The sequence below is a fragment of the Notolabrus celidotus genome, chromosome 17, assembly GCF_009762535.1.
Source record: "Notolabrus celidotus isolate fNotCel1 chromosome 17, fNotCel1.pri, whole genome shotgun sequence".
Taxonomy (NCBI): domain Eukaryota; kingdom Metazoa; phylum Chordata; class Actinopteri; order Labriformes; family Labridae; genus Notolabrus; species Notolabrus celidotus.
Window position 1 is genome coordinate 6297931 of NC_048288.1, and position 25762 is coordinate 6323692.

Sequence of the window (25762 nt, forward strand, 5' to 3'; positions counted from 1 at the left end):
CACGAATGTAATTGGACTGCGTTCCATTTTGGCTCCACATGGCTGAAGTGTTTGAAAGTTTCTGGCAAAGAGAGTCCACTCTACTACTTTGTCAACCCTGTAGCAGGAAGGTTGGCGCGGATGTGGCAGTTTCTCACAAAATCCTCCAGAGTTCAGCAGATATTATAAGCACAAGGTTTGAAAACAAATGCATGTGTGTTTTTTTTATTAACTATTCAAGAGTAAAGGTGTTCATTTACATACAGAAGAAGATTAGGGCCACTGAAGAAAAAAAAAGACATTGAGGTAAAATATTTTTTAAATTATTATTATTATTATTATGAGAAAGAATCAGAATTCTGAGATTAAAGTCAGAATTCCTAGATTAACTCAGAATTCTGAGATTAAACAAAAAAAAATTCCTAGATAATAATAATAATAATAGTTTTTTTTTAAATTTACCTTTTTTTTTCAGTGGCTCTAATCCTCTTCCGTATATACAGGTAGTAGAAGACAGTAACACAAATCAAGTGAAGACAGATTAAATAATATAAACACATCACACATACAGAAGACAGGACGACAATACATTATATATAAAGTAAATACACTCATGACAACAAAAAAACAAAACCAAATGTATACAGAAATATGTAAATAATTGTTTACCTAGGAGTCTCAGGGAAAGAGGTGTTATAATAGCTCATGAATTTGATGCATTTTTGTCATTGACTAAAAGAAATTATTTAATAAGGGACTTGAATTCTGGAAGGAAAATTGAAAACTTTGAAGTGACTTTGAGAATTTCTGTTTGTGAATGAAAAACTTGGCATATAGTATAATGAAGTTTATGATATATTCAAGAGCAATATTTTCCTTGTTATCATAGTAAGAAACAACATCTTTGAGTTTAAGAGAAAAAACATAATTAGCAGCCGGGAAGAAATGATATTCAATGTCTCTCCAGAATCTTTTGAATACTTTACAGTTTTAAAAAAAAGTTGAGATATTGTTTCTGTATTGTTTTTGCAAAAGTTGCACTAATTCTCAATATCTGTAAACTTAGCGATGAGACAAATGCATGTGTGTTTACAAAAGACTGACTCTCATGTGCTGAGTAACAGAAGTAGGTTGAGCTTGCACAGAACACAGCTCAGTTAGAAAAGAGTGAATATAACTCTGTGTAGGTCCATTTGATTATCTTACTCACCTCAAGAGCCATCCTGAACAAAATAGTCATATTTACAGCAATGATTTTGTCTAAATCGGCACCCTCATAAACAATAGGGTTTGTTGTTAATTATTTAAAAACCATATATATACAACATATTTATATATATTGTTCTGCTCCAACCCCTCAATTGGCTTTATGTCAGTTTATTTTGAATGCATCATCTGTGGGGTTTGAACTGGTGGTTAAAAAAAGGCATCTTACCTCAACTAAACTTAGACATTTCTGTACCTGTTTAATTATTTATGTTTAACAAAAATAAGACACAGCTCAGCAAAGTAAAGGCGCGATTTTAGAGTTTTGTGTTTGCACTTAGTTTCATGTGGGCTAAGATGGTTTAAGCAAACTATACACACGTGTCTTCTTTCATCTTAATGTTATTTCAACATTTTATATACTGAAGATATATTCTGTCCATTTTCTTGCTATAATATTTTGTAAAAAAATTGTATGTATTTGTTATAAATATTTTTCCATGATTAAACATTTCTAAGCTGTTATTTAGATTCACTTCAAGCTGTCATTATCATACACACTGGGTGCAGCCTAAAAATCAGACCTGTAATTGTTTTGAAGCCTGAAACTGTTCTCATTGATCATTCTGATCATGATGCACACATAACATTTTGTGGCATCCATATACACTCAAAAAATCCCACAGCAGATATTGCTTAAATATGTTTATTTACGACAATAATACAGCAAAAATGACACAGCGGATTTTTATATATGTTCAATGACAGACACAAATATTCACCAGCAACAATTCACACAGAAAACCCTAATTTAATTTTTTTTTTAGCTTTCCTGGTAGAAGAGGTGTGCTACTGAAGACATGTTTAATTATTTTTTTTATTAGGATAGTATCTAACCCTGAACAAAATAAATGACACAATTGGAAATATTAAGTTTACTTTATTTTCAGTTTTCACTCTTTAGCTTTACTAAGATTAATTGACAGCAAATAAATGAGTTACAAGTTTAAGTGCATCTTTGGACAGTAAACAGCTTTAATGTGCACTTTAATATTTTCAATTTACTTACATATTTTTTCTACCAAACCGTTTTGCTTTGATTAAGTTTGGTATATAAAGTGATAAAGTTATTGGGGTGTGTTTAAGGTGAAGAAAGTGAAAAGCCAGCAGCCTTAATTTGAAAAGCTTGTTACTGTAAGAATGAACATTTTTTTGAGACCCCTACATCAGGCTGTGTTTCAGACCTGTCAATGTACAGTTTTGTTTTGACAGCAGCCCCATGCTGTTGCCAAGGATGCTCCAGAACACACACAAACACACACGCACACACTCACACTCACACATGCTATTCCAAGCACTCAGCTGCTGCTTGCATCACCGATTCCTCTGAGCGAGCTCCCGCTCTTGGTTTCCAGAGAAACGTAATGACTTGCCAATAATGCGCAAGAGCACACGAGCGTCCTCCGTGTAATATGGTGAGCGAGGGGTCCCTGGGAGTGCCTGCCCATTGTTTGCTTTAATTTCAAATTGCTCAAATGCTCCAGTCGACACTGGGCACTGCACTAAAAGGGGGAGAGGGAGGGATGTGGAGCTGGGGAAAAGGAGGAAAAAAAGTGAATTGTGTGTGGCAGGGGAAAACCTATTAGAGCTGGAGGGAACAAAGGGAGGCGAAGGAGGGGGCAGCGGCTGTGGAGGGGCCCATATAGCTACTGAAACACTGAAAATGGCAAATTATTTTTTACAACTTGCACTTGATTAAGTCAAATTCTGCACGAATCATGTATAATGTTATTTGGGCTGTCAGAGAGAAGCTTTCTGTGAGACAGCAAATTACAGCAACACTGTCTATCTTCAACCACTACTGTGACCTCAAAGTACATATAGCACTCAGAGCTTTCATATAATTTAAGGTATCTATCATTAGAGCACAGCAGTCCCTTTGGAGGCTGTATGTTGGAGCTTTGGTGTTCAAAATGTAGATATATCAAGTTTGTTTTTGGGTTACACTGGAAAAGTACAAACCTTGAATCTTGTTTTAAGAATACGTTTTTCTGTCTCAACTGTTAATTGATGCCATAAAATATATGAAAAGGAATAATGGTTTACACACTTGTGTAGTCCTCCCGTGATGCAATGTAACCCATAAAGCAGGATTTATGTATATAGATTATCTCTCTTTTCAACTGATTTGCCATATATGCTGCACTGATGCTGGCAGATTAATTCACTTCCAGTGTTCTGAAGTAAACTTAGAATTTAGTAAAATAAATTAAAGATTGACACAACATCCTCCAAATAAGTTATGTCCAATTTAAATTTTGCTTCTTGAGAGCCTTTAAAAACTGTATAAAATATCTAAAATTAAAAGAGTTTGAAAAAAAAAATTACAGCATGCTTCTTCATATGTGTTTCATTCTAGGTGTCTCTTTGTCAGATGTTACACAGGTGATTTGACTGCACCTGAAATGTGAAAAGTCAAAGGGCTCTTATGGGTGAATTCAGTGTATGTTTGCATAGGAGGGAAGAGTGTCTGCAGGAGGAGCGTGTACAAACACACTGGAGAAGAAACACTGGGAAATGCACACACACACGCACACACACACACACACACACACACACACACACACACACACACACACACACACACACACACACACTAACACACACACACTAACACACAGACTGCATCTGAAATATGCTAAGGCATTGAATGTACAGACACAGGACATTCATGATTACCTGCCTTATCTTATTTTGTCTAAACTTAGCTATATCAAAAACTTGATTTCATCATTTTTAAAGCATGTGTATTATAATGCTTTTTAAAAATGCATATATATATTGTGTAATTCTTTTAGAAACAAACATTTTAAAACCCCAAATTTTCCCATAAAAATGCATCCCAAATGTGTTTGCGTGTGTGCTTTGCAGGGGAACTCTTCAGAAAACTATAGCAGTCTGAAAGGGATGCTTTCACAGACTGAGCCCACGAGCTTCCAGAAACGACTACTGACAGCTAAGTATAGGACTTTTGTTTTTGTAGTGTGTTGAGTGTCTTTATCAGAGTTTTCATTTAAAGTGGGTACAGCCGGTGTACATCGTTTAACTTTACAGATAACATCAATATTTTCCTTAAGACGTTGTTTGGTGTAAAATCCTGGATAAAATGTTAAGCCATTCAAGTTTTGAAATAACAAATTGGGAAGTATAGCATCACCATGCACACATTTTCATCCGTGCAGTCCATTTGATTCCACAAATCTCATAGTTTAAGTAACGATTATTCACCTGGAGCAACCCCAGTGAATGCGTCATTAAATTCAAAGGAGCATGATGCAAAATTACGCAGCGATTTAAAGCCAGACATGGTATTTTTCTTTTTATCTCTATAGTATGGGCATACTGGGACTAATTTTACACGTGTTTCCTATGGTTTATGGCAGTTTAAGGTAAATAAAACGTCTGTTATTATAGCTGTAATGGTTGTGATGGACTGTGTGTATTCCCTTCTGTGTCACGTGATCTTTGTCCTCATGTGTTTAGAATTATGGCAGATGGTTATTAACATTATTTTGTCAGCCATATGTGGAGTTAGATGCAAGTTGCAAACAAGTGACTCGTCCGGCTTATCTTGGTTACACCACATTGAGACATGTGATCTTTGTTCTTAGGACAATATGTTTAGAGAATGGTAGAAGGTAGGATAATACAGCATTTTCAAAATTGAAGTTTTAATTTGACGAGGGATGTGAGAAGGAGGGAAATCTCGACAACTTTTAAAAACACAAAAGACTCATTCGGCTTCCGTTTTGGTTACACCACATTTGGACGCACCAGTGTTTCCTCGTGCTCTTTTCTGTGGTCGGCGAGTCGCACAGAAAAGAGGCCAAGGAAAAAAAATACAAACAGTCCCAACACGGCGGGGTGAAAGGTGAAGAGTGCCCCTCCCCCCACCACTGTCCGCACACACTTCAGGCTCGGATTGCATGTAAAATCACATTCTCCCGGGTTGGTGGGGGGTGGAGAGGAATTCATTGTTTTGGTATGGGGCAGTGGGTTTGTGTCATAAAAAAGTCCATGCGCTTACAAGTGCCTGCGCCTCCTTGACCGAGTGTCTCCATAAAACTCGGTGCAGAACAAACGACCCGGGGATGCACGGGCGACATGTTTGGTTTCACAAGTCAAGAAAAAAATGAGAGGTTAGGGGATTGAGTTTAGATTTATACGACCGCTTAAATGAGAGAATATTAACATGTTACATTCAAATTAGCCACGAGTACTTTTCCAGAAATGACGCCGCAGGAATTCCGCTCATGTGTCCTGCAAGGGTTTCCAAACAATTTCACTCCTGTGCAAAACTAGGTTAACATGCACACATCGATAGAGCCCTGGTCATGTGTGTCCACTGGTCATATGTGTGTGTGTGTGTGTTTGTGTGTGTGTGTGTGTGTGTGTGTGTGTGTGTGTGTGTAGGTGTGTGTGTGTGTGTGTGTGTGTGTGTGTGTGTGTGTGTGTGTGTAGGCTGTCCTTACCGTAATCTGTCTATCTGCCCCATTAACCACAGTGAAGCAGTGGAAAAATAAAAAAAGTAAGCAGAGCAGCAGTCAGGAGTCACTGCCACGAGAACATATACGTAGAGATTTGTTAAAACAACCTTTTCAATTTTAGAGCATTTTTTTTTAATTCAATGTTTTAATTGTTTCCATTATAGTCAATTTAAATTGGCTTTTTGACTTAAAGCGGCTTATTCCTGCACACACAGATTTTGTGTAACAGCCTAATTAATATAGGCTATTGTAGACTACACGTTTTAAAAAATATCATTTAATGTTCTTACAGTTTGAAAGTTTCTTCTTTTAATAATGACATTCCTGTAATATGGTTTTTAAAATATATTTTATCTTCAGTTCTTCTGGTTTATTGTTATTCACCAAAATCCCTTAGACAATATTTCGTGTAACTGCGTCTCAATTCTTACTCTGACTCTTGACCTCTTGTCCCTGAGCTTATCGTACACGTTAAAGTGGTTCATGGCATATCTTTTGACTCTATAGCTCCAGCTGGCTTTATCAAGTCTTAACAAGAATGGCCATCATTACTAAAGAGCCTGTACTGCGAGATGTCGTCAGAGGCATTTCCCACGTACTACCAGCACACACCGGGCTGCTGCAGGAAACCTCCCCGGTGTATGAGGTCTCATTCTCGGCCAGTCGTACTCGTCTCCTCCCCTCTGACATCCAGGCGCAGGAGAGGGAGGAATAAGTGCCCTGTGGCATCTGCTGCACCACATAGCTTATCTACATGACAAAAAGTCTCTGTTCTTGATTGGAAATACTCAAGTATGAACACATACACAGGGGTCAGTTTAGTTCAGTGATTCAATTATTAGATCTTTGTATTCACACCTCAAAATAGAAGGTTGGAGCGCTCTGAAAAAATCCTGTGGCAGTCAGAGCGTCGTTGGGATAAAACTTCACACAGATATTTTGGCAAACTGAACCTGGCACGCCTAAAAGAGTGACCTAATAACTTGTTACTATTTAATTTTCTTAATATTTAACTGGAGTTATATTTCATTAAATATATTCAGATAGATTTTTCATTGTTTTCATATATTAACAATGATCATTTAAGGTCTGAGTTTTGACACATTTTTTTTGAACAATTATGTTTTTATGGACTTTGCTTTTCAATAATTCTCACGAACACACTTGCTGTTCCCCTTTAGATCCCAATTAAGCCCCCATAGTCCCACAGATTAACCGTGTGTGGGGGCTGGGGCCCTTATTAGTAGAATACGATAATTAATTTATAGTTATAAACTGCCTTTTCAATAGATGTATTTTTCCTGTCACATAAATGCGTGTTGTTATACGAGCCTGCCGATGTTGAGAGTTCTCAACTAGAATATTTAGTTATATCCGCAGAAGAGAGCCAGATAGTTAACATTGATTTAAATGATGTACATTGAGGTCAGAACCCTTGGCCATATTTAAGTGATACAGGAAAAAGATAAGCGAGTCTTCTGTGAAACAACAAGCAGACTGAGAGAGATGCAGCCGACATGACGTGAGATGAAACAAGCCCCGACTGTCTCTTCCTCCCTGCAGACTCCCGAGCCAGGCACGTTGCACCGGGGCTCTGGGATCTGAGTAATTCCCCAGGGGGATCCGGACCTCCACAAGCTGCCCCTCCTCTCACTTCACTCTGCTGCATCCGTGAAACTCCGCGTGCCCCACGTATTAATGCTGTCATACAGAATCAGCACGTGAACAGCGAGTTTCTTTTTCTTTCTGCAGCCAGAGCGACAGCGAGCAGGTCATTGGTTGTATTTAAAGCACAAGAATCCAGGTCAGAGCAGGGGTTGGCTGTATGGGAATTGATGAGGAGTTAACTGATTGATTGTGAAGTGATCGGGAAGCCTGTAGCACACATACTCATATATTGTAACACAAAAGTGGACCCACGGTGATCCCAGTTCCCCTCAACTGCAAACACATAACTCCGAATGTTTGCGAGAAACCTAAACTAATCGACTACACACATCCTACGTCATGGATACATATAGTTTTTGCACTAGAAGCTTCTGTAACTTAAGCTGTAAACTATCTTTACGATTCTGCGCCACAACACGTACGTATTCTAATCCAGGCTCTAAAATTAGAAGCAAAATGCTTTAGTCTACAGTAAAGAAGGAAATTTGCTCCACAACATCTCTTTACATAGGCGTATGTGTAATGTTGCAACACTTTGACCCTAATCCTCAGTAGCCTATATGTTCGCACGCGTGTTTGACACAGCTACAGGTCCTACATTCGCTCATAGGTTATTTTTCTACCATCATTATTTATCTATTCATTTTTTATTTGAAGTTTAAACTCTGTTCGTCACAGTATTTGACGTGCACGTCCTGCCAGTGAGTCCATGACCACTTTGTAGTCATCATGTTTTTACTGATTTAATTTGCGTTGATTTTATTGGACGTGATCCAATCATATTCAAGGAGCTATAATAACAACGCCTCCGTATATCATGCAGTTTGATGTAACACCGAGGTAACATCGTTGCCATTCAGCGTACAGTGAATACAGAGTAAATAAGCAAATAGGCTGAACAATGTGGGGATGAGCGTGCCCAGTCTTGAGTTTGGCCCCACGCGCACAGCGCTGCCCGTGAGGAACGGGCCACAAGGGACTCGCGTGTTTCACAGATAACAAAGACAGAACATAACGCAGGGAGGATTGAGGAAATGTGGCTGCAGGGGCGAAACATAACAGCCGGTGCAAACAGCTTTCTGTAGACCTACCGGTGATTCAAACAATTAGCCAATTTAATAAGCCACAGACTCGTCAATGGGACAGAGGTGGTTTCAGCCGATGTTTCCTTTGTCATTCTATGCCCGTGCATCTGCTTGTACGCTTGTACAGATGCGCGTGCACCTTTTAGATTGCGTGTACTTTTTTCTTTGTGCGTGCATGCGTGCATTGAATGCGCATAGCCCTGGTGCACGGGACAAGTCACAACGGTGTGTGGTCGTGGTGCAAACATTATGCACATGCGCATAGATAAAATGTGTAAATGTGTACAAAGCATAATTCCTGAGGTCAGAGCAAAGAAGGTTTTCTAGAAATGTAACAGCCTCCCAGAGAAGTACGTTTTATGTCCTTTAATAAAGCCCACGTTCCTGTTCACAACATTTAAAGAGCTACTTGTTGATATTTACACATTAAAATACTCTCAGTTTATTCGCTTAAATTAAGTGCAATTACTGAAACAAATTGTAGAATTTTTGCACCGAGATCTCACGTTGTAAAAAGGTTTTTAACCGTAAATCTTCACTGAATAACTGAAGCGGCTCCAGCTTTGCATTGTCTGAAAAATCTAGTCGGAAAAGCAACCCTGACTCTGCGCTTTCACCCTGTCCAATCACTGCTCACGTTGTTCTACCATGCAGAGTGAAAAGTAGGCTAGAATTTAACAGGGCTTTACCGGTTTAGCATGACTTCACACATTTTACAAGAGAATATTTTTACGTGTGACGGAAGAGCAATGCACATTTTTTAAATGTCAAACACTTCAAGTATTTGCGTAAAATATATACCTAAAACACTTTACGTTAACAGCGCCACAATTTGCTTTACAGCTCATTTAGAATTATTGCCCTAACACACACACACACAAATACACACACCAGGACACACACACACACACACACACACACGCACACATACACTCGTACACACACACGCACGCACACACACACACACACACACACACACACACACACACACACACACACACACACGCACACACACACACGCACACCAAGAGGGAATAGGAGTAAAATAAAAAATAAAAACGTCTCGGGTATGGCCGACAAAGTAAAATAGTCTTACGCAATCTGAGCAGATATTGTAGGATAAGTAGGTCAGCCTATGTGAATGTCTAGGAACAAAATCATATGGGGGGAAATGTTGGAAAAGCCAACGACTAACAGATGAGTTGAGCTCTGGTCAGGGCAGCAGCCTGAACGTGGAAAAGCAGCTCTGCAGAAGTGTGAAAAGGAAATGTCTTTGTTTAAGCTGTGCTGTGTTCACACACATGAGGACCTCTAAATTAGCCGGAGTGTGGAGTCATTTTACGTGTAAGCTAAGCAATCGTTTGCATATTCTGCACGGGTATCTTTGTGTGGACAACGAGGGGAAATCACAAAACATTCCTGTGTTATCATGACAGTCTGCAGACTCAGGCTACGGTCTGGATTTACGCGCACTCCGTGGGAGCTGAACTGAATTTCCAGCTTTAAATATGAACTTGTCATAGCTGCATTATTTACTCAAAATCGAAGTCAGTGGGGACAAGTGTAAACTAACACAATGTTGGGGTGTGGGAGGGGGTGGAGATGGAATATCCATTTTTATTGCATCACCTGTCAGCGTTGTCCAATGGGCGTCGACTCCGAGGGCATTAATTGATGAAGGTGTCTCCAGACCGGCGCACCTCCCCTCCCTGTCATTTTATTTGTGGCTCAACCAGCAGCCAGAATAGCAGCTGCATTTTAGCTCTTATTCTGTTTCTCTCTGTCTCGGACTCTCTCTCTCTCTCTCTCTCTCTCTCTCTCTCTCTCTCTCTCTCTCTCTCTCTCTCTCTCTCTCTCTCTCTCTCTCTCTCTCTCTCTCTCTCTCTCTCTCTCTTTTCTCCCTCCCCTCCACCCTCACAACTCCATCTCCCTCCCCTCTCTCTCTCTCTCTTCTCGCTATTTTATCCCTCTGGCTGAGGCAGTGGTGTACACCTACCCCTCGTCCTGCTGCCGTCCAGAGGGGAGTGGAGCCGGCAGAGGCAGGTAGCAGCAGCAGCAGCAGCAGCAGCAGCCCTGGCTTTGGTGGACGCATCCATTGCATTCCTCCACCATGCCGGACCCGGGCAAGAGGCGACGTGTGGATGCTGTCGGCTCATTCAGCAAATCAGACACCGGCAGCTCCATTTAACTCCGCATGTCAAAGTTTGCATTTTCATGACGCAGCAGCAGCAGCAGAGGCAGCGTGGATGGATTAAAGGTATGAGCAGGATGCCTTGAGCTCGCGACCTCATGCCATTTACTGGTAAATCCATAACATACTGAGAGAGACTACATGGATTAATACATTGGAGCGGATACATAAAAAATGGGAGACCTGGAGTGTGGTTTTGAGGAAATGCAAGGAGTGAGGCTGGGATACCTGCTCATCCAAGGCAAGCAAATGTTTGCTTTGTCTCAGGTCTTCACCGACCTGCTCAAGAACATCCCCCGGACCACGGTGCACAAGCGCATGGACCACCTGAAGGTGAAGAAGCACCACTGCGACCTGGAGGAGCTGCGGAAGCTCAAAGCAATAAACTCTATAGCTTTCCACGCCGCTAAATGCACTCTGATATCGCGCGAGGACGTGGAGGCTCTGTATATCTCCTGCAAGACGGAGCGGGTGTTGAAGTCCAACAAAAAGAAAGCGAAAGCGGTGTGTTCCCCCGGGGATGTGGATGAGTCTCCGGGGCGTCTCCATGCTGACGCCGAGCTGTGGAAGGAAAAAGTTTGGTTTAGTTTGCACAGTGTCCCGGAGACTCTCACGCTCCATAATAAAACAGGCAGGAGGAGAGAGCTGACTCCCTGTCTTACAGACTCCAAACTACCTCAATTTTACCACAAAACCCACGGGCGGGAATACCGTTCGGTGACCAAGTCCACTCACAAACACTTTAAAAACTATGAAACAACAAAAATCACAGGGAACCGCGTTACTTTGAGCCAAAGGCACTCGTTTTTCCGGAGCGCTGTGAGCCGGCAGCCGGTGGTGCTTCAGTCCGCCATAGCTGCTCAGTCCAGGCTCTCGCGCTCAGCCGGCGACCTACTTCACAAAAGGAAGAGGAGGCGCGAGGGGGGCGGCGGCAGGGACAGCGCGAGGCACTCGTGGAGTAGAAGCAGACACGCGCAACACCACGTACCACCGGTGCTGCTCGTACAACAACCCAAGTCCTCCGGCGCTCACGCCGCTTCTTTTGGCGCTTTCCACCTGAGTACGGATTTCTATCTCGACCCAAGACCTCACCATCATCACCACCACCAGCACCACCACCATCATCATCACCACCACCACGAGCCCAGTTTCCCAGAGAGTTACAGTAGCGACAGCGAGTCCAGCACCGCGTACTCGGACCGTGCGTATCCCGACTCGGACTTTGGGTCCGGTTTCTCCACCAGCAGCAACTCTGGGAGCTCCGAGGAGGAAGAAGAGGGCGAGGAGGAAGATGACACGCAGTCTGAGAGTTCAGAGGTCAGCTCAGACGAGGAGGAGAGCTCGTCTCAGTCCGACTCCAGCTCGGTTTCAAGCCGGGTTTCGGTGCAGAGCATCCGGTTTAGGCGGGCCCGGGTCGGTTCTATTGCCAAATCTATCACCAGTAGTAAAGCACCTTTGGTTCTTGAGCCCACGTTTCACTACAACAACAACCAGCAGCAACAAGACAAACAACACAGGACCCTGGGCCACGTCTCCCCCTCAGCTGACAGCAGACTCGACAGACGGCAGAAATGTGAATTTATATGCAGTGAATCCAGAAAGGACTTCGGAACTTTACAGCCACCAAAATTTAACTCTTCTCTTGTGGGTGAGAGCTTTTTCACTGAGTCCAAAAGGGAAAAATCATTCGAGGGTGACCCTGTGGACGAGCTGACCCAGTGTCCACCGGGTCCCAACCGGACTAAAGTCTTTCACCCTTCGCGGAGGACACCCGGGCTTCCCAAAAAGTGCCCCTCGGGACTGAGCTCACAATGGGACCATGACAAAGACACCAAGCCTCCCAAATCTGCCGAGAAAAGAGAAGCAAAAACTACCAGTCTGAAACTGCCAACTCCGCTGAAAAAAATCAAAATCGAGGCGGAGGAGACCTCTGTGACCGCCTTCCCCCTCTCTGACAGCGGCAGGACAGCCTGGACGCCCCCCTTCAACCTCCACAGTGTGAAAGTTAAAGTGGAGGAGAGCTGGGATGAATATGAATACCAGAGCCAGGCCGTTTCAGTCAAATGTAAAGGAGATAAGGCAGAGAGCTGCCAGTTTCCAGGCGGAACCATCAAACAAGGAGACTATTTGACAGAAAAGAGTCCTGATGTGGTCCCCAAGTCCCCCTGTGGCCCTCAGGAATGCAGGAGCACCCAGGACTCCCCTTGTGTCGAGGAGGGGGAGCGCAGGGGCAAAAACTACAGGGCTCCGGTGCTGGAGAAAAAGAAGCCCCGAGTTTCCAGGACGCAAACAAAACAAACCGTGCTCAGAGTCAACAAAACTGCCTCCTCTTCTTCTTTTTCTTCTTCCTCGTCCACCACCTCCTCTTCTTCTTCCCCTTCTTTACGTCCAGATGAGCTTTCCACCGAGGATTTACCGAGCAGACGTAAACAACGCTGCAGCGCGAGCTCTGCAGCAGCGTCGCCGGCTGCTAAAACGCCTTTCAGCCTGATGGCAAATTTCCCATCCCTGCCGTCGCTGGTTGTTGGCAGCGACGGGGATTTGTGCCCTGCTTACTCCCTAAACTCGTTGAGGGGTCCCGGGCCTCCCCCTCCGTCCCACCCCGTGTGGAGGTGGCAGCCAGGCGGCCAGATTCTCCCTCCCCCACCCGCTCAGAGAACTCGGAAATACTGAGCTAAAGCAGAAAAACAAAAGCTCCCAAACGTGTCCATCTCCAGCCTTCTAACGCAGCCGGAGTCTTAACGTGAGCTCCTCGAAACTGCTCACAACTTACTCGGTGTTTAGTATTATTATTTCTCCTCCCTTTTTTCAGTGAATGAGTTTATTTTGAAGTTTGAAGATCTCTTTTTGGAGCCTCATTAAACGCACACAGGACTGTGAGACAACGCGCGTGGATTTACGCTTAAAAAACTTGTGTTTGAAAAAAGCTGTCAATCCTAAGCAATATGTAAGGTTCTCATTGTTGTGTTTACTTGACTTTTTCCTGACTGTTCCTTCTTTGCTTTCTATGCTCGACCTGTTGGATTGTATGGTGCCAGGGTTTCAGTGGTTTGTGCTTTGTCTGAAAGAGGAAAGGAGTGAGAAAAAAAACAGCATTTCTTACGAACCGGCGACCCATACTCTGTTAGGTTTGGGAGTGAAATGTTCTCACTAAATCAGAAAAAAATCAGGGTTTCCCATTCTGTGCCACTCGGTATATTTTATATCAAAGCTGTGTTTTCTTTCATGACTGTCATGCTGGCCAGCTGGCCACAATGGCCCATGTGTGACTAATTTCAGATAATTCTTAAATAATGGGTTTAATAATGTCTTTCTATACGTGCTCACAGTTAAGCCTTTATTGGATTTGACAGGATTTTTTTCCTGGTGGTTGTTGGGTTTTTTCTAGAGTCCTTGTGATCTGGTTTTCTGTCTTGTTTTTATCTCTGCGGACTATTTCCTGGTTTGCAAACGTGTGGCTGCGCACAGACGCAGGCCCAGACACAACACAGGCCTTATGTACAGACAATCAAAGAGATGAGGAATCATAGCACGTTAGCTCCCACATGACAGACCCGATTTAAGTCCCTCCTGGTCCACTTGGCCATTGATTTCTCCTGCTTAGAAAAACCCTGCCACAGGAGGAATTGCGTAAAAACATAGGTCAAACACAGAGATAGAGACAGTGCCAAAGAGAGGATGTGATTCATGAGTCAAAGTGGAGTAAACCAGCACCAAAACAGCGTTTAAACACCGCCTATAGCTGCTCCTCAGAAACAATGCGACAAAGCACAAGTTATGGCTTAAATGCATTGCACTTTGATACTGTTGGGGGTCATGTTACAGCTTTAGGGTTTTCTGGCTTGCATGTGAAATAATGTCTTAGATGCTGATGAAAAAAACACTGCTATAGAAGGAACTGCTGGCTTTATGTGGATGCAAAAAGGCCAAATTTCATTAATTTGAGTGCAGTTTTAGCATGCACCCATATATGAGTTGCTGAACCATGCCATGTTTTATAGATGCGCAAAGACACTGTAGTTGTTAATTACTTTAAAAAATCGATTAAGCTTAAAAAGGAGCATCCTACGTCGAGACACCTAAAATGAGATCAACTTTGAAATAATACAGTTTCCTTTCCACCATGTCTTAACGTTTTTACCTTAGCCTTTCGAATATGGCCGCTCATGAATGTAGAACCCGTGCCCTGTTTCGCGCAAAGCAGAGTTAAATCACGTGGTTAAAGTTGCACCTACATTTAGATATGTAAAGCAAACGTGTAGATGTTTTTAATGGCAGTGCAGGACGCGCTCTGCTAATTGGCAGGCTTTTTCTGTCTGCGACAAAGAGAGGCCCAGCTTATGGCGAGCCAGATCACAACAAACCCAAAGCCCGTGAATGATGTCAGCCCCCTCACACACACACTCACAGCACAGCAAAGGGTGCGCTCATTCAGACGATTGTAGGAACTATTTAATGGGTGATTGTAAAAAAAAATGTACAGAGGGTGAGTTTGCGTAAATCAGCGTGGATACATGTGGTGGAGTCACGTGGTTAGAGTTCCACTCTGCAGCCACAATTGGCCTTATCTCTGAGGCGATGATTCAAACTTGAACTTATATTACCAGCCTGGAAACTGGCGATTCTTTTTCAAGCCATGGCACAAGCTGGTGTATGCGCAGTAAAAAAAATGGAGGGGGTTGCACGAGGTTGAGAGAGAGGGTGAGGGAGAGGGGGGAAGGGAGGGGGGGTGCTGTGTTGCAAGAGAAGCTTTCAACCTTTAATCCGCATGTCAAAGGCATAGGCTGCACGGCACAGGGGAAAAGAGGAATAGCCAGTGCGGGTTCGCCCCCCTGACGCACCAGCCTATTCTCACGCGGCGCTCACAATGCGCGTCGGAGGCACGGAGATGGTGGTAATGGCCTGTTGTGAGAGCCCTTTTCCACCGTAGAGACAAATAGCTCTCTGACAGTGACGCTATCAATGTAAACAATTGCATCGTGCAGCAGCTAGAGGCTGCATCATGCACTCTATCTCTCTCTCTCCCCTTCCTCTCGTTTCCTCCCCACCTCCCAGCCCTGCCCTCCTCATCCACTTCGCTTTTTGATACAATACTTGAGGTCAGGTTTTTTGACATGGAATTTGAAGTCACTGGTTGTTTATAATGAAACTGAATATTTATTTTTGTGAATTTTCTGTTTTTTTTTTCTTGTATCTTGATTTTTTTGGTTGTGAAATATATTTAGAGGACAACTGCACTCGAAATGGAAACTTGAACGGTGGATTTCTGAAGCACTTTCCCTTTCTTTTTTTATTATGAAGCATTCATTAAACGCGACTGAGTGTAATTAAAAGGACTCTTGCTCTTTCTTTTCTGCTGGACAATCAGGTGTTGTTCTGGAGGAGGGGGTGGGAGCGAGGCGATTTGTGATGGAGAAATTGTGCTGGGATTTGCGTTAGGATAAGGGTTATGAAAACTAAGAATTTGAGTCATTTTCATCCTGTTTGGATTGGTATTCCCTTTTTTGAAAAATATGAAATTATATTACTTGTGTTTGAAGCTGCTTTTCATCTCTGTTACATCTCTCTCTGATTTACCATTAAATGTCCACACATTCTCAATTTAGTCTGTAACGTGTAATTTCACAAGCAGAGTGGGGCAATTACTCATATCAAGTCTTTAATCAAATAACAGATAATGGTTTTGTCCCGGGGCTAAGAGGTGTCAGATCTAAAAGGAAATAGACTAAAAGTAGTGCCAGTCCACTCTGTCAGTGCGTAAAACTTCGAGAAGCAACAAAGACTGAGAAATGGCTCCGTACAGTCTCCCAAGTTGGTTAAACTCTTATTTTTTAACAGAACTATTGAGGGAATCCCTTCCCCGGTGTGTTTAGGGGCTGTATGGCGGAAGGAGTGGTAGGCCTGCAGAGCCTGCAATAATAACAAGAGGCAAACCGCAGACATTTACGCATGCAACCGCTGCACATGAGGTGGTGTGAGGCGGTTTAATACATGCAGCAGAGAGACAAAACCTCAATAAACTGGCTTACACTGCAGTCCTGGACATTTCACAAAACAAACACGGAGTAGCTTTTATTTTTACGGGACGCATGTGTGCAGAGAATAAAAAAAATATTGTTCCCCACGATAAACAGCCATACGGTCCTGTAGTAGTAAAGTCAGAGTATATAGATCTCTTAGGGATAAGATACAAATAAATTATATAGACCTACAGGAATACAGCTTAACTCGCCCAAAGGCTAATCGACGTTCACAACACTGTGCAGCCAGGACCATGCAACTTTTTCTCTAAGCCCTGAGCAGACTTGCCCTTCGCTCGATCTGCCATGTTTGACGTGATGTTTCCCTGATTAATGGGACTCTGCGGTATACGGTCCAGGCCAAAGCCCGGAGGTTGATAAGGGGAGCCGGGCAGGCGGGCAGACAGACAGGCAGGCTGGCCCAGGCACGGATAGTAGTATGCTGCTTCTGCTGGTGGAGCCTGAAGGGGCCATACCGGGAGCAGAGACAGGCCATTATTCTGTTGCTGGCGTTTCAGGGCGAAATTCCAGTGCGGATTGGAAACCAGTAGACTGTAACTTCTATAGAATAACAATGGCAAGAATATGTGGAAAAGAACAATAGAAACCACTGTGCAATTTGGTTTCATTTAAAAAAGATAACGTTTTGTAAAAAAAGGTGTAGAATGGCACTTTACGCAGACAGCAGAGTAGTGCGTAATGCTGACCGACGCACGGTGAGTTAGGGTCAGCACTTTGCATTGATCTTTGAGACAATTAAAAACACGGAGGGCGATGAAAGCTGTCCGGACGTTTTTATGTTTAATCTCTCAGCTGTGAAGTGTGCGCCTGTCACTCACTCGTTCACACCAGGTCACTCTCGAGCACTACATATTTTGTCGTTAAATAAATCGATAAACAAAATCATTTACGACTTTTTGGGCCAAAATTATGTGCGTGTTTTTATATGTTTGAATGCATTAACATCACTAAGCTGCACTTTTGGTTATACGGTGTTCTTTCTGTGTTGTTTATGTGAATGTATTTGTGCGTTCAGTGAGTAAAGGGGATCTGGCGAAACGGCATGTTTGCATATCGTCATCTTTGCATATCGTCAAACCTGATGATTGCAAGCCTCGCTGATGTGAAACTGGTGTACAGAGAGTTGCTGCTGTAGGGTGGCGACTCTAAAGGCAAAATAACAGTTATACTGACAGACTATAACTGTAATAATTCTGAAAGCATCTATTCATGCCTCAGATCCAAGGACAAGAAAAAACTCTAACCATTTGATCTAGATTACGGAAACAAACAATTAAGTGAATTTCATTGATTTTCTTGGAATTTTCTATTTAAACTCGAGGCATGCCCAGTTATTCACAGAGCTTAAATGCACAAGGCAACACACAGAACAGCGTCATATGTAAGATCCCCGTAGAGACATACACTCTGGTTTAAGCTTCTGAAAAAACTCAAACCTAACACAGGCGACCAACCAATCTGCGGGTAAGAGAGATAAAATGTGTTACATTTATTCTGTTTTATGGCGTAGTGTAAGAATAAAGACAATCTATTTTAATTCAAGACGTGGAGTTGAAGTGTAAGTGTGGCTGTTCCCCATATGATTCTGATTTAACAGAGAGCAGGGCTTCTGTTGGGAGTGTAAAACATAGTTTCCCACGGACTAAAGTCTACAGGCTCCTCCATGCACTGAAGAGAGCGCGCTCCACTGTGTGACCTATGTGCTTTCACCTCTTTAACATGAATTTATACAAGTTACAGATCTGAAGAGCAGTGTGGATGAAAGGCACTGTAAAGTCTGTGCTTTTCTCCTCCTACTTTTATAATTGTCGTTCCCTGGAGTTAACATTTTGGACTTTTTGGAGTATGAGCTAGTTTGACGCGTCAACACTCTGTGGACATGTTTTTACTTTGGCAGAATTTAAATGGATTTATATAAAGGACCATGCTTAAATGGATTTAGAAAACTGTCAACAGAGAACATATCCCGAGATTTCCATATGCATTGTTGCCAAGAATTTGTAGTTAAAACAAAATATATAATTAATAATAATAATACTAATATAGTTTTATTACCACCCCAAACCCCAAAACATGTGCGTAAGTTATAGTGTTCTGATGAGCCTGATCTTCATGAATTTGAAATCAGTGCAGAGGTCAGGGACTCATTACATTATAACACTGATAAAATCATGCAGCCCTCAGTTAATCGATGTCTTAGAAACGCGTAAACAAGACTCTCAAACTGAGTCCACCAACCAATAGTGAAGTTTTTGGTCATTTAACACTACAATAACTGATGTTACCTCATTGCAGTTCAATGTAATCCTGTTCATTCATTACACTGCTGCCTCCACTTCGCGATCACCGTGGCTTTAAGTGGGGGAGGGAACCGCGGGGAAACAGCGCTGCCTCTGCTGGCTCGTACCCGGCTTCCCCCTGCACAGACCCGGGGTCAGAGGGAGGGACGTTGGCCCGTGTTTAGAGGAGAAGGGGACTGCTCTGCTGCTCCAACTTCTTCTAAAAGCCACATTTAGAAGTATAAGAAGTAAAAGTTTGTTGCATACACTTCTTGCAAAATATTTAATATGTATTGTCTAGTGTCTCACGGAAAGCTAAACAATTTAAAAAGTGTTTAAAGTCAAGCTACAGACTGTACATGGTGGAACGGTTGGCTGGATGCTGTTTTGCATTCACCATTTTACTTAGCAAAATTCCCAATTGGCATTTAGGCTATTTTTCGCGTACTAACGCGCTGTAACTATAAATGACTTATTATAAGTGTAACTATTAACAGAAAAAATACGCATTTTTGCATCATGCATTTTCCAAGGTGTCGTCGTATTTTCAGCTCATGAAATGTGTATTATTCAGGTAATTTTAAAAGTTATGTAGGGCACATAATTTATAATATTCAGCAGTCTGGCTCAAATGTCTGATCGCCTCATCAGTGAGGGTAAATGCCGTGTTTATAGGCCCATTTATTCTTTAATTCTGTGTATTTATATTGAAATCACCTGCAGTTATTATTAAGTGACCTGCAAACCCCTTCAGGAAACTCACCGAGAGCCCACGGTGCAGAACTCTGGTGGTTTTCTCTGTCCAGAGGGGGCTGCGTGGGGGGAGGAAGGGGAAAAGCAGCACCAGAGGGCTTCTGCTCGGTCATGGAGCTCAACTCCATTTGTAAAGGCTTTTCTGCGGACAGGAGAGAGCCAGATGTAGCCTTATGCTGAATGGATGACGAAGACTGGAGTAACTTTAAACACACAGTTCAATCAGTGCTCAACTAGCCTGGTTCGATACGTGTGCAGTGGCCTCGACTGCAGCTCTCAAAACAATGTTGAGGCGATGAGTATGAATCAGCTCAAATCTGCAGCATTACAAGAAGCGTTTAAATACAAAGTGCACGAATTTAATCGCTTTCCACTTTCACATTTCAACATTTCTTGTTGATTTTTTTTTCTGTTTTCTTAACTTTGTAGCCTGCACACATTTCTTATACTGAAAGGTTGAGTTCAGGGTTCTGGTGACTTTGTCGAGAAAATCCATACTAGAAATTAATAAATATTATCCTCACGAAGAAGGGAGTGAAACGAAAAGTTGAAAGTATATGAACTCAGTTTTATGTAGAAGTAAAAACCAAAAGACTTCAGTTAGTCTGCTGCCCAAAGAGACACAATCTTTGTTTGCACGCAGCCTAACGGAAGTCCAACAATTCAAACACCATGAACATTAAAAACAAGCATACAGATTCAGTTTTCGTAAAGTTCTTCAGAGCTGACCCACATTTAAAATAAACAAAAATAAAAGTTTAAATTCCTGTTGTTCATTTTTTAAAACTGCCTAATCCCATTACATGAATGATTGAACACGTGACATGTGTGAGCGTGTTTCAACAGCCACCCTGAACACATTATCAACAGCATTTTAGCCTTCAGGCTTCCGGAATAATTAATGAAATTATCACTGAGCTTACACTTAGTGTCTTTAAAACGTAACAATATTCACAAAAAAACCCCAATTTTTATAAATGATATTTAAATCAGGAAATAATTTATGAAAGGCCTTTTCCTTACGTTTTTGTATTTCGATCAATACATGACTGATTCTTAAAATTGAGCCCCTTCTCCACACACACTCAAATCCCTCACTGTGGCGTCTCTGTAGTGAGCAGAACACACTTTAATTTGAAGGTCTACTTGCACATGGATTAATATCCTTAAGTATCCTTCACAAAAACCCTCAAAGCTTTTATGATATAGTCACTTTAAAATTATAATCTCAATGGTGCCAGCAGGCATTTATTAAAGACTGACCTTAACGATGGACTTTGATCCAAATGTATCAATCATTCCAGGTAAGCGTAGAAAGAAAAACAAAACTATGATAACACTATAATTTAAAAGCTTATTTGGGGTCTATTTTTAACGATCTGATTTATTTTGAATCCCTCTGTTTGCCCCAGACGTTAATTTAAAGCTCCTGCGTGTTTGTCTTTTTCCCAACTGATTAAAATGTCCCACAGCCTGAAAACGAAGATCCGGACACTAGTTCCTTTAATATTGTTGAGAACATTACACACTATAGGGGGATTTGAACACGGCCACAAGCAGCGGTGACCTTTGACCCCTTCATACCAGGGAGTTAGGACAAGAAGCACAGGCTGGATTGGGGATAAAAGCCACCAACACACACTCACAAACACAAGCAGCAGAAAGCCTCCTCCACTGTTGTAACAGAAACAGACAGAAATAAAGAATTCTTTTATTTCCAGCTTCAAGAATGATTTTAGTTTCTCCAATCCGCCTGCGCTCATTCACTCAGGCCCTGGCTTGTAGATTATTGGTTATTCTGTCAGCAGTATTGCCTCAGTCGACAGATATTCTCACCTACAGTTCCTCTTCTTCAGTTAAAGCTATTCCTCAAACATCAGACTGATGAAAAACACAGCCTGCTGCCTTGCTGCAGGGCACACAGCAGACACGTCAAAACCAGATACCAGCAGATGAGCTTCCTTTCTTCACCTCCTCAAGTGAAGGTTTCCCTATTAAATACGGTGATTGAGAAATATAAGGAGACTTTTTAAAGAGCTGTCTGGGCCTTTGGTGGATGAGGTTTCATCCACTTCTTTCTATGTGGGGTTCAAGATGTGGGACAAAGGGGAGAGGCTGGGGTTTAACACTGACTGTAACTTCTTGTTAAGGTCTTTAAAGGATGGTATACGAGGCACCTGAAGGGACATATTGAGGGAAATTATTTTATCTTGTACCCACATGATAATTAAATCATGTGAACAAGATACCTTAGGTGCACAAAATATTTATATTGTGCAACAAAAAAAAAAAGATTCTAACATGAGAACGAGAAAACTTGAATGCAAACTTTAAATATCGTGTGAGGACAAGATGATCATATTGTGTGATTAAGACAGCTTGAGTGCACAAGAGAACCATATCGTGCAAACAAGATAAAGTATGTGCAAAAACAAGATAATGTTGTGAAGGCAAAATAATAATATTGTCAACCAGAATATTATATCATACCTACATCGAACAAGATAACTGGTGAGCACAATTGTATTACGTTTGTAGCACAAAATAACTATATTGTGCACACAAAATACCTCGTTCACACAAGATTATTATAATGTACAAACAAACAGGTTCACTTTATGGGGCTTCATGGGCTTCTTACATTGATGTATTCTACTTCCAAAATCAAAAAATGTCGGAACATTCCTTTAAAAATGTTTTATCTTAAATACTCAACGATGCTTTAAGTCTTTTAAAAATGGGATAAGGTTATACTCAATGGTTATATGTTGTTTTCTTAATTAATCAATTATTCATATTTATATGAACACTAACAATCCAATGTTCCAGATATTAAGTTTAAAGCTATATGCTGTTTTTAAATTCTTCTGATGTACAAGGTTTAACTTTAAGTTTTTAAAATATCTCAATATATTTTTGTTAATCTAAAAAAAAAAGCTCAACAGAATATTTATGTACTTTAAATGTATTTTAAAAATCAGTTTCCTTAGCTGCTTCTCTTTTTCATAATATTAGTTTATAGTATCTGTTAAGCTTATTCTCTAATGCCTTTCCCCTCTTTTCTCTTCTCCTGTTGTCAGACTGAGGCTGCTCTACTGACCCGGTGATAACATCAGCATGTTACAGTGGATCCTGGATAATAATGTGGCTTGATTGAGGCTTGTTTGGAGAGTAATCTGAGCCCACAGAGCTCCTTCTCTTCTGGGGGAAAGGGCGACAGAGAGCTGTCAAACAGCTTTTAAATAAGGACGTTTAGCTTCACGTTAAAGCTCAGTTCTGGCTCCACACAGGGGAGAGGACTGAAGGGCTGAAGGATGCACCAACACATGCTTTGATTAATCTTCAGGAGTTAATAAATGCTGGTGTTTTATGTCAGTTTATTGTCAATGCACTGTCTGAATACTTAACCCACTCAACCATTCACCATGTTCGTAACAGAGTCATTTCTTGTTTTCTTTTCGGTCATTTTTTTTTACTTTTTGCAGACGCTTTCATTTCCCCCAGCCTGTTTAGTTCAAGAAACTACCATATTTATTCTTATTGCTTAATTGATCGATTTATTTTGGTTGCTGCACCATGAACCTCGACGTTCTCCAGGCCTCGATATGTATCCATGCAAGGGGAGCTTGTTTTGTATGGTCAGTAATTGATTTAAAAAAAAAAGACCAAAGGAAAAAAGTTTGGGACATGCAAAAGCTCAGCAGCTTACTGTTGCTGCAACCTCTGAACATGCTCTGTGTCCCAAGAGAAGACTATGTGCTTTTCTGCATTAGAGTAGCTGACCTGGTGACATACAGTGAGGTGGAACCGGACTATATAAGTTTCAGCCTCGCTAATTATTGTGATCGTCTAAAGAAGTGCCTCGCAAGGAAGTAGGATAGGCACTAAACAACGTGACATATTATCTTTAGTCCTTAGATTCACGGTTAAGTGTCCATGTATAGGCTATACAAAAATAAAACTGTTGCTTGATTCATGAGAAATATTCCCTTTACTGGAAAGCTACAATAAACAGCTCCTTTATATCAAAAAGTGTGAATACTTTCACAGAAGAAATGTGTGTTGCAAACTGTAAAAGTGGCCTGTGGGATCATTTCTGTGGAACAAAAATGGACGCCACTTCAATTTTTCAAGTCTTCAAATTAAATATGTGTTCCTCCAGCTTTGTTTTTCTTTTCACTTGTCCTGGATTGAGCTGTCTCCTTTTATCTCGCTGCCATGATTTGCCTAATCTGCTCATCTTGTTTCATTCTGACAACATGACGCCGGGCCCGGACGTCTCCACTACAGAAATGACTGAAAATGTTTCAAACATCACCAAGCTGTTAACAAAAAAAATATAAGGAGGCAAGCCTGACAGATAGCTGGCACTCATTCTTCAAGCTTTACTCAGAGAGCCGTGAGGTGCACCTGAACCTCCTCAGAGATCTGACTCATGACTTATTTGGTTCATCCTTTCTTTAAAAACAGCGCCGTTATATCACGAATTCACAAGTCGTGCATTATTGTTGTTTTTTTTTTTAACTATCATGAACATTTATTGAAACATGTTGCCCAATAAACCACTGACTTCAGGCTTGTCCTAAAAACCTTCATGGATAAACAAAGAGAGGAACTGCAGCTGCTTTACAAAAAGTAGCAGTGCACTCATCTTCAGATTGAAAGTACTAAATAAAATTTTCATCTGTGAACTTCAGCTGAAAAGTCAGGCAAATGATCAGATAAGGGGTTCATATCTTTTTAAATAACCACAGAATATTCGGCGATGAGGGAGTAAGTTGCAGACAGCCGAAGAGACTGCTGGAGCAAAATTTTGTATAGAAGCAACATTTTAATGAAGCTCCTGTAATATAAAGTAAGAAGAACTGAACTGTTTGTGACTGTGCTGAAAATAAAGTGTAAAATGTGACCTTCAGTCTTTAAAGATCACTCAAACAACCTTTCTAGAATCTTTAAATCTCTTTTGCTACAGGTTCATATTTTGTGCACACCTCGGGTGAAGTTAGTCCTGTTTTCTTTTTGCTGTAAGTTCTTAAGTCCAATAAACGCGTTAAAATTACGCACATTTGGAAGCGCGTTTACTGCATAAGCAGGTAGATTTTCCTGTCTCGAGTCAATGATTTTATCGCAGGCAAGTGAAGACAATATGTGTTTAAAAAATCGCTCCACCTCAGCCAGTCTACCGGACTCAGCAGTGCGGGTTTCTGCAGCGGGACTCTGTGGAGGAGCTGCAGACTGCAGGCGCTTACATAACGCTTCGCCTGTTTATTGCGACTCTCCGTTCCGCAGCGCCATACCGCTGATACAGCAGCTCCGTTTCTACAAGATTTCGTTCACTTAAGCACTTGTTAATTGTGCCGACGCGCGCGCACAGTGGAAGCACAGTACGCGCTTAACGAATGAAGCAGGTTATTGGAGCTTAACAGGCCCGGGGTGGGCTTTACGAACCGGCACGACTTTAGAGCTGCTTGTTGATGTTCAGGGTTCGGTTGGAAAACTGCTGTTCAAAGTGTGATCCGGGGACCTCCAGGGGTGCTGAGGAGGACTCAGGGGGGTTCCGGTGCGAATAAAGCAAAGACATTTTGATTTAAATTAATTTACATTTCATGATCCAGATTTCAACCTAAATGGACGTCAAATGTAGGCGTCACACCCGAGACTGTTTGGTGTTCATATATGCAGATGAGCCCACATTTCATCAACATTTAAAAATACCATTAGCCTATATCTTTTTTATGAAAATCAATTAAGGTGAAATCATGTTTCTGTCATCACACGTGTGTTTAGTTGATAGTATTATGTGTTAAAAAGCTTCTGCGGGACTCAAAGTGCAGACACGGAACGAATCTACTCAGATATGCGCGTATTCCGTATGAAAAATGGTCAGACAAAATGAGTTTGATTCCCCCCGCTGTGCCTCTCGCTGGTACAGTCAGCGCGTGGCGGTGCCGCGGTCTGAAGGCGCCCCCTGCCGGCCATAAGGGGCAGAGGGAAATTCTCTTAAAGGGGATGT

At 41.8% G+C, this 25762-nt stretch overlaps 1 protein-coding gene and 1 long non-coding RNA gene across 2 annotated transcripts; both read left to right on the forward strand.

Moving 5' to 3' along the window:
* Positions 1-16: 16 nt before the first annotated feature.
* Positions 17-23999, forward strand: LOC117828803. Its single transcript, XR_004634497.1, has 3 exons — positions 17-175; positions 4117-4205; positions 22830-23999. It is a non-coding gene; the product is annotated as an uncharacterized LOC117828803 (long non-coding RNA).
* Positions 10520-15370, forward strand: skida1 (SKI/DACH domain containing 1). Its single transcript, XM_034706119.1, has one exon. The coding sequence runs from the start codon at positions 10851-10853 to the stop codon at positions 13347-13349; it is 2499 nt and encodes an 832-aa protein (XP_034562010.1). The 5' UTR covers positions 10520-10850; the 3' UTR covers positions 13350-15370.
* Positions 24000-25762: the final 1763 nt, after the last annotated feature.

Coding starts and splice junctions, on each gene's coding strand:
- skida1 (XM_034706119.1), top strand. CDS start 10,851: ATGGGAGACCTGGAGTGTGGTTTTGAGGAAATGCAAGGAGTGAGGCTG.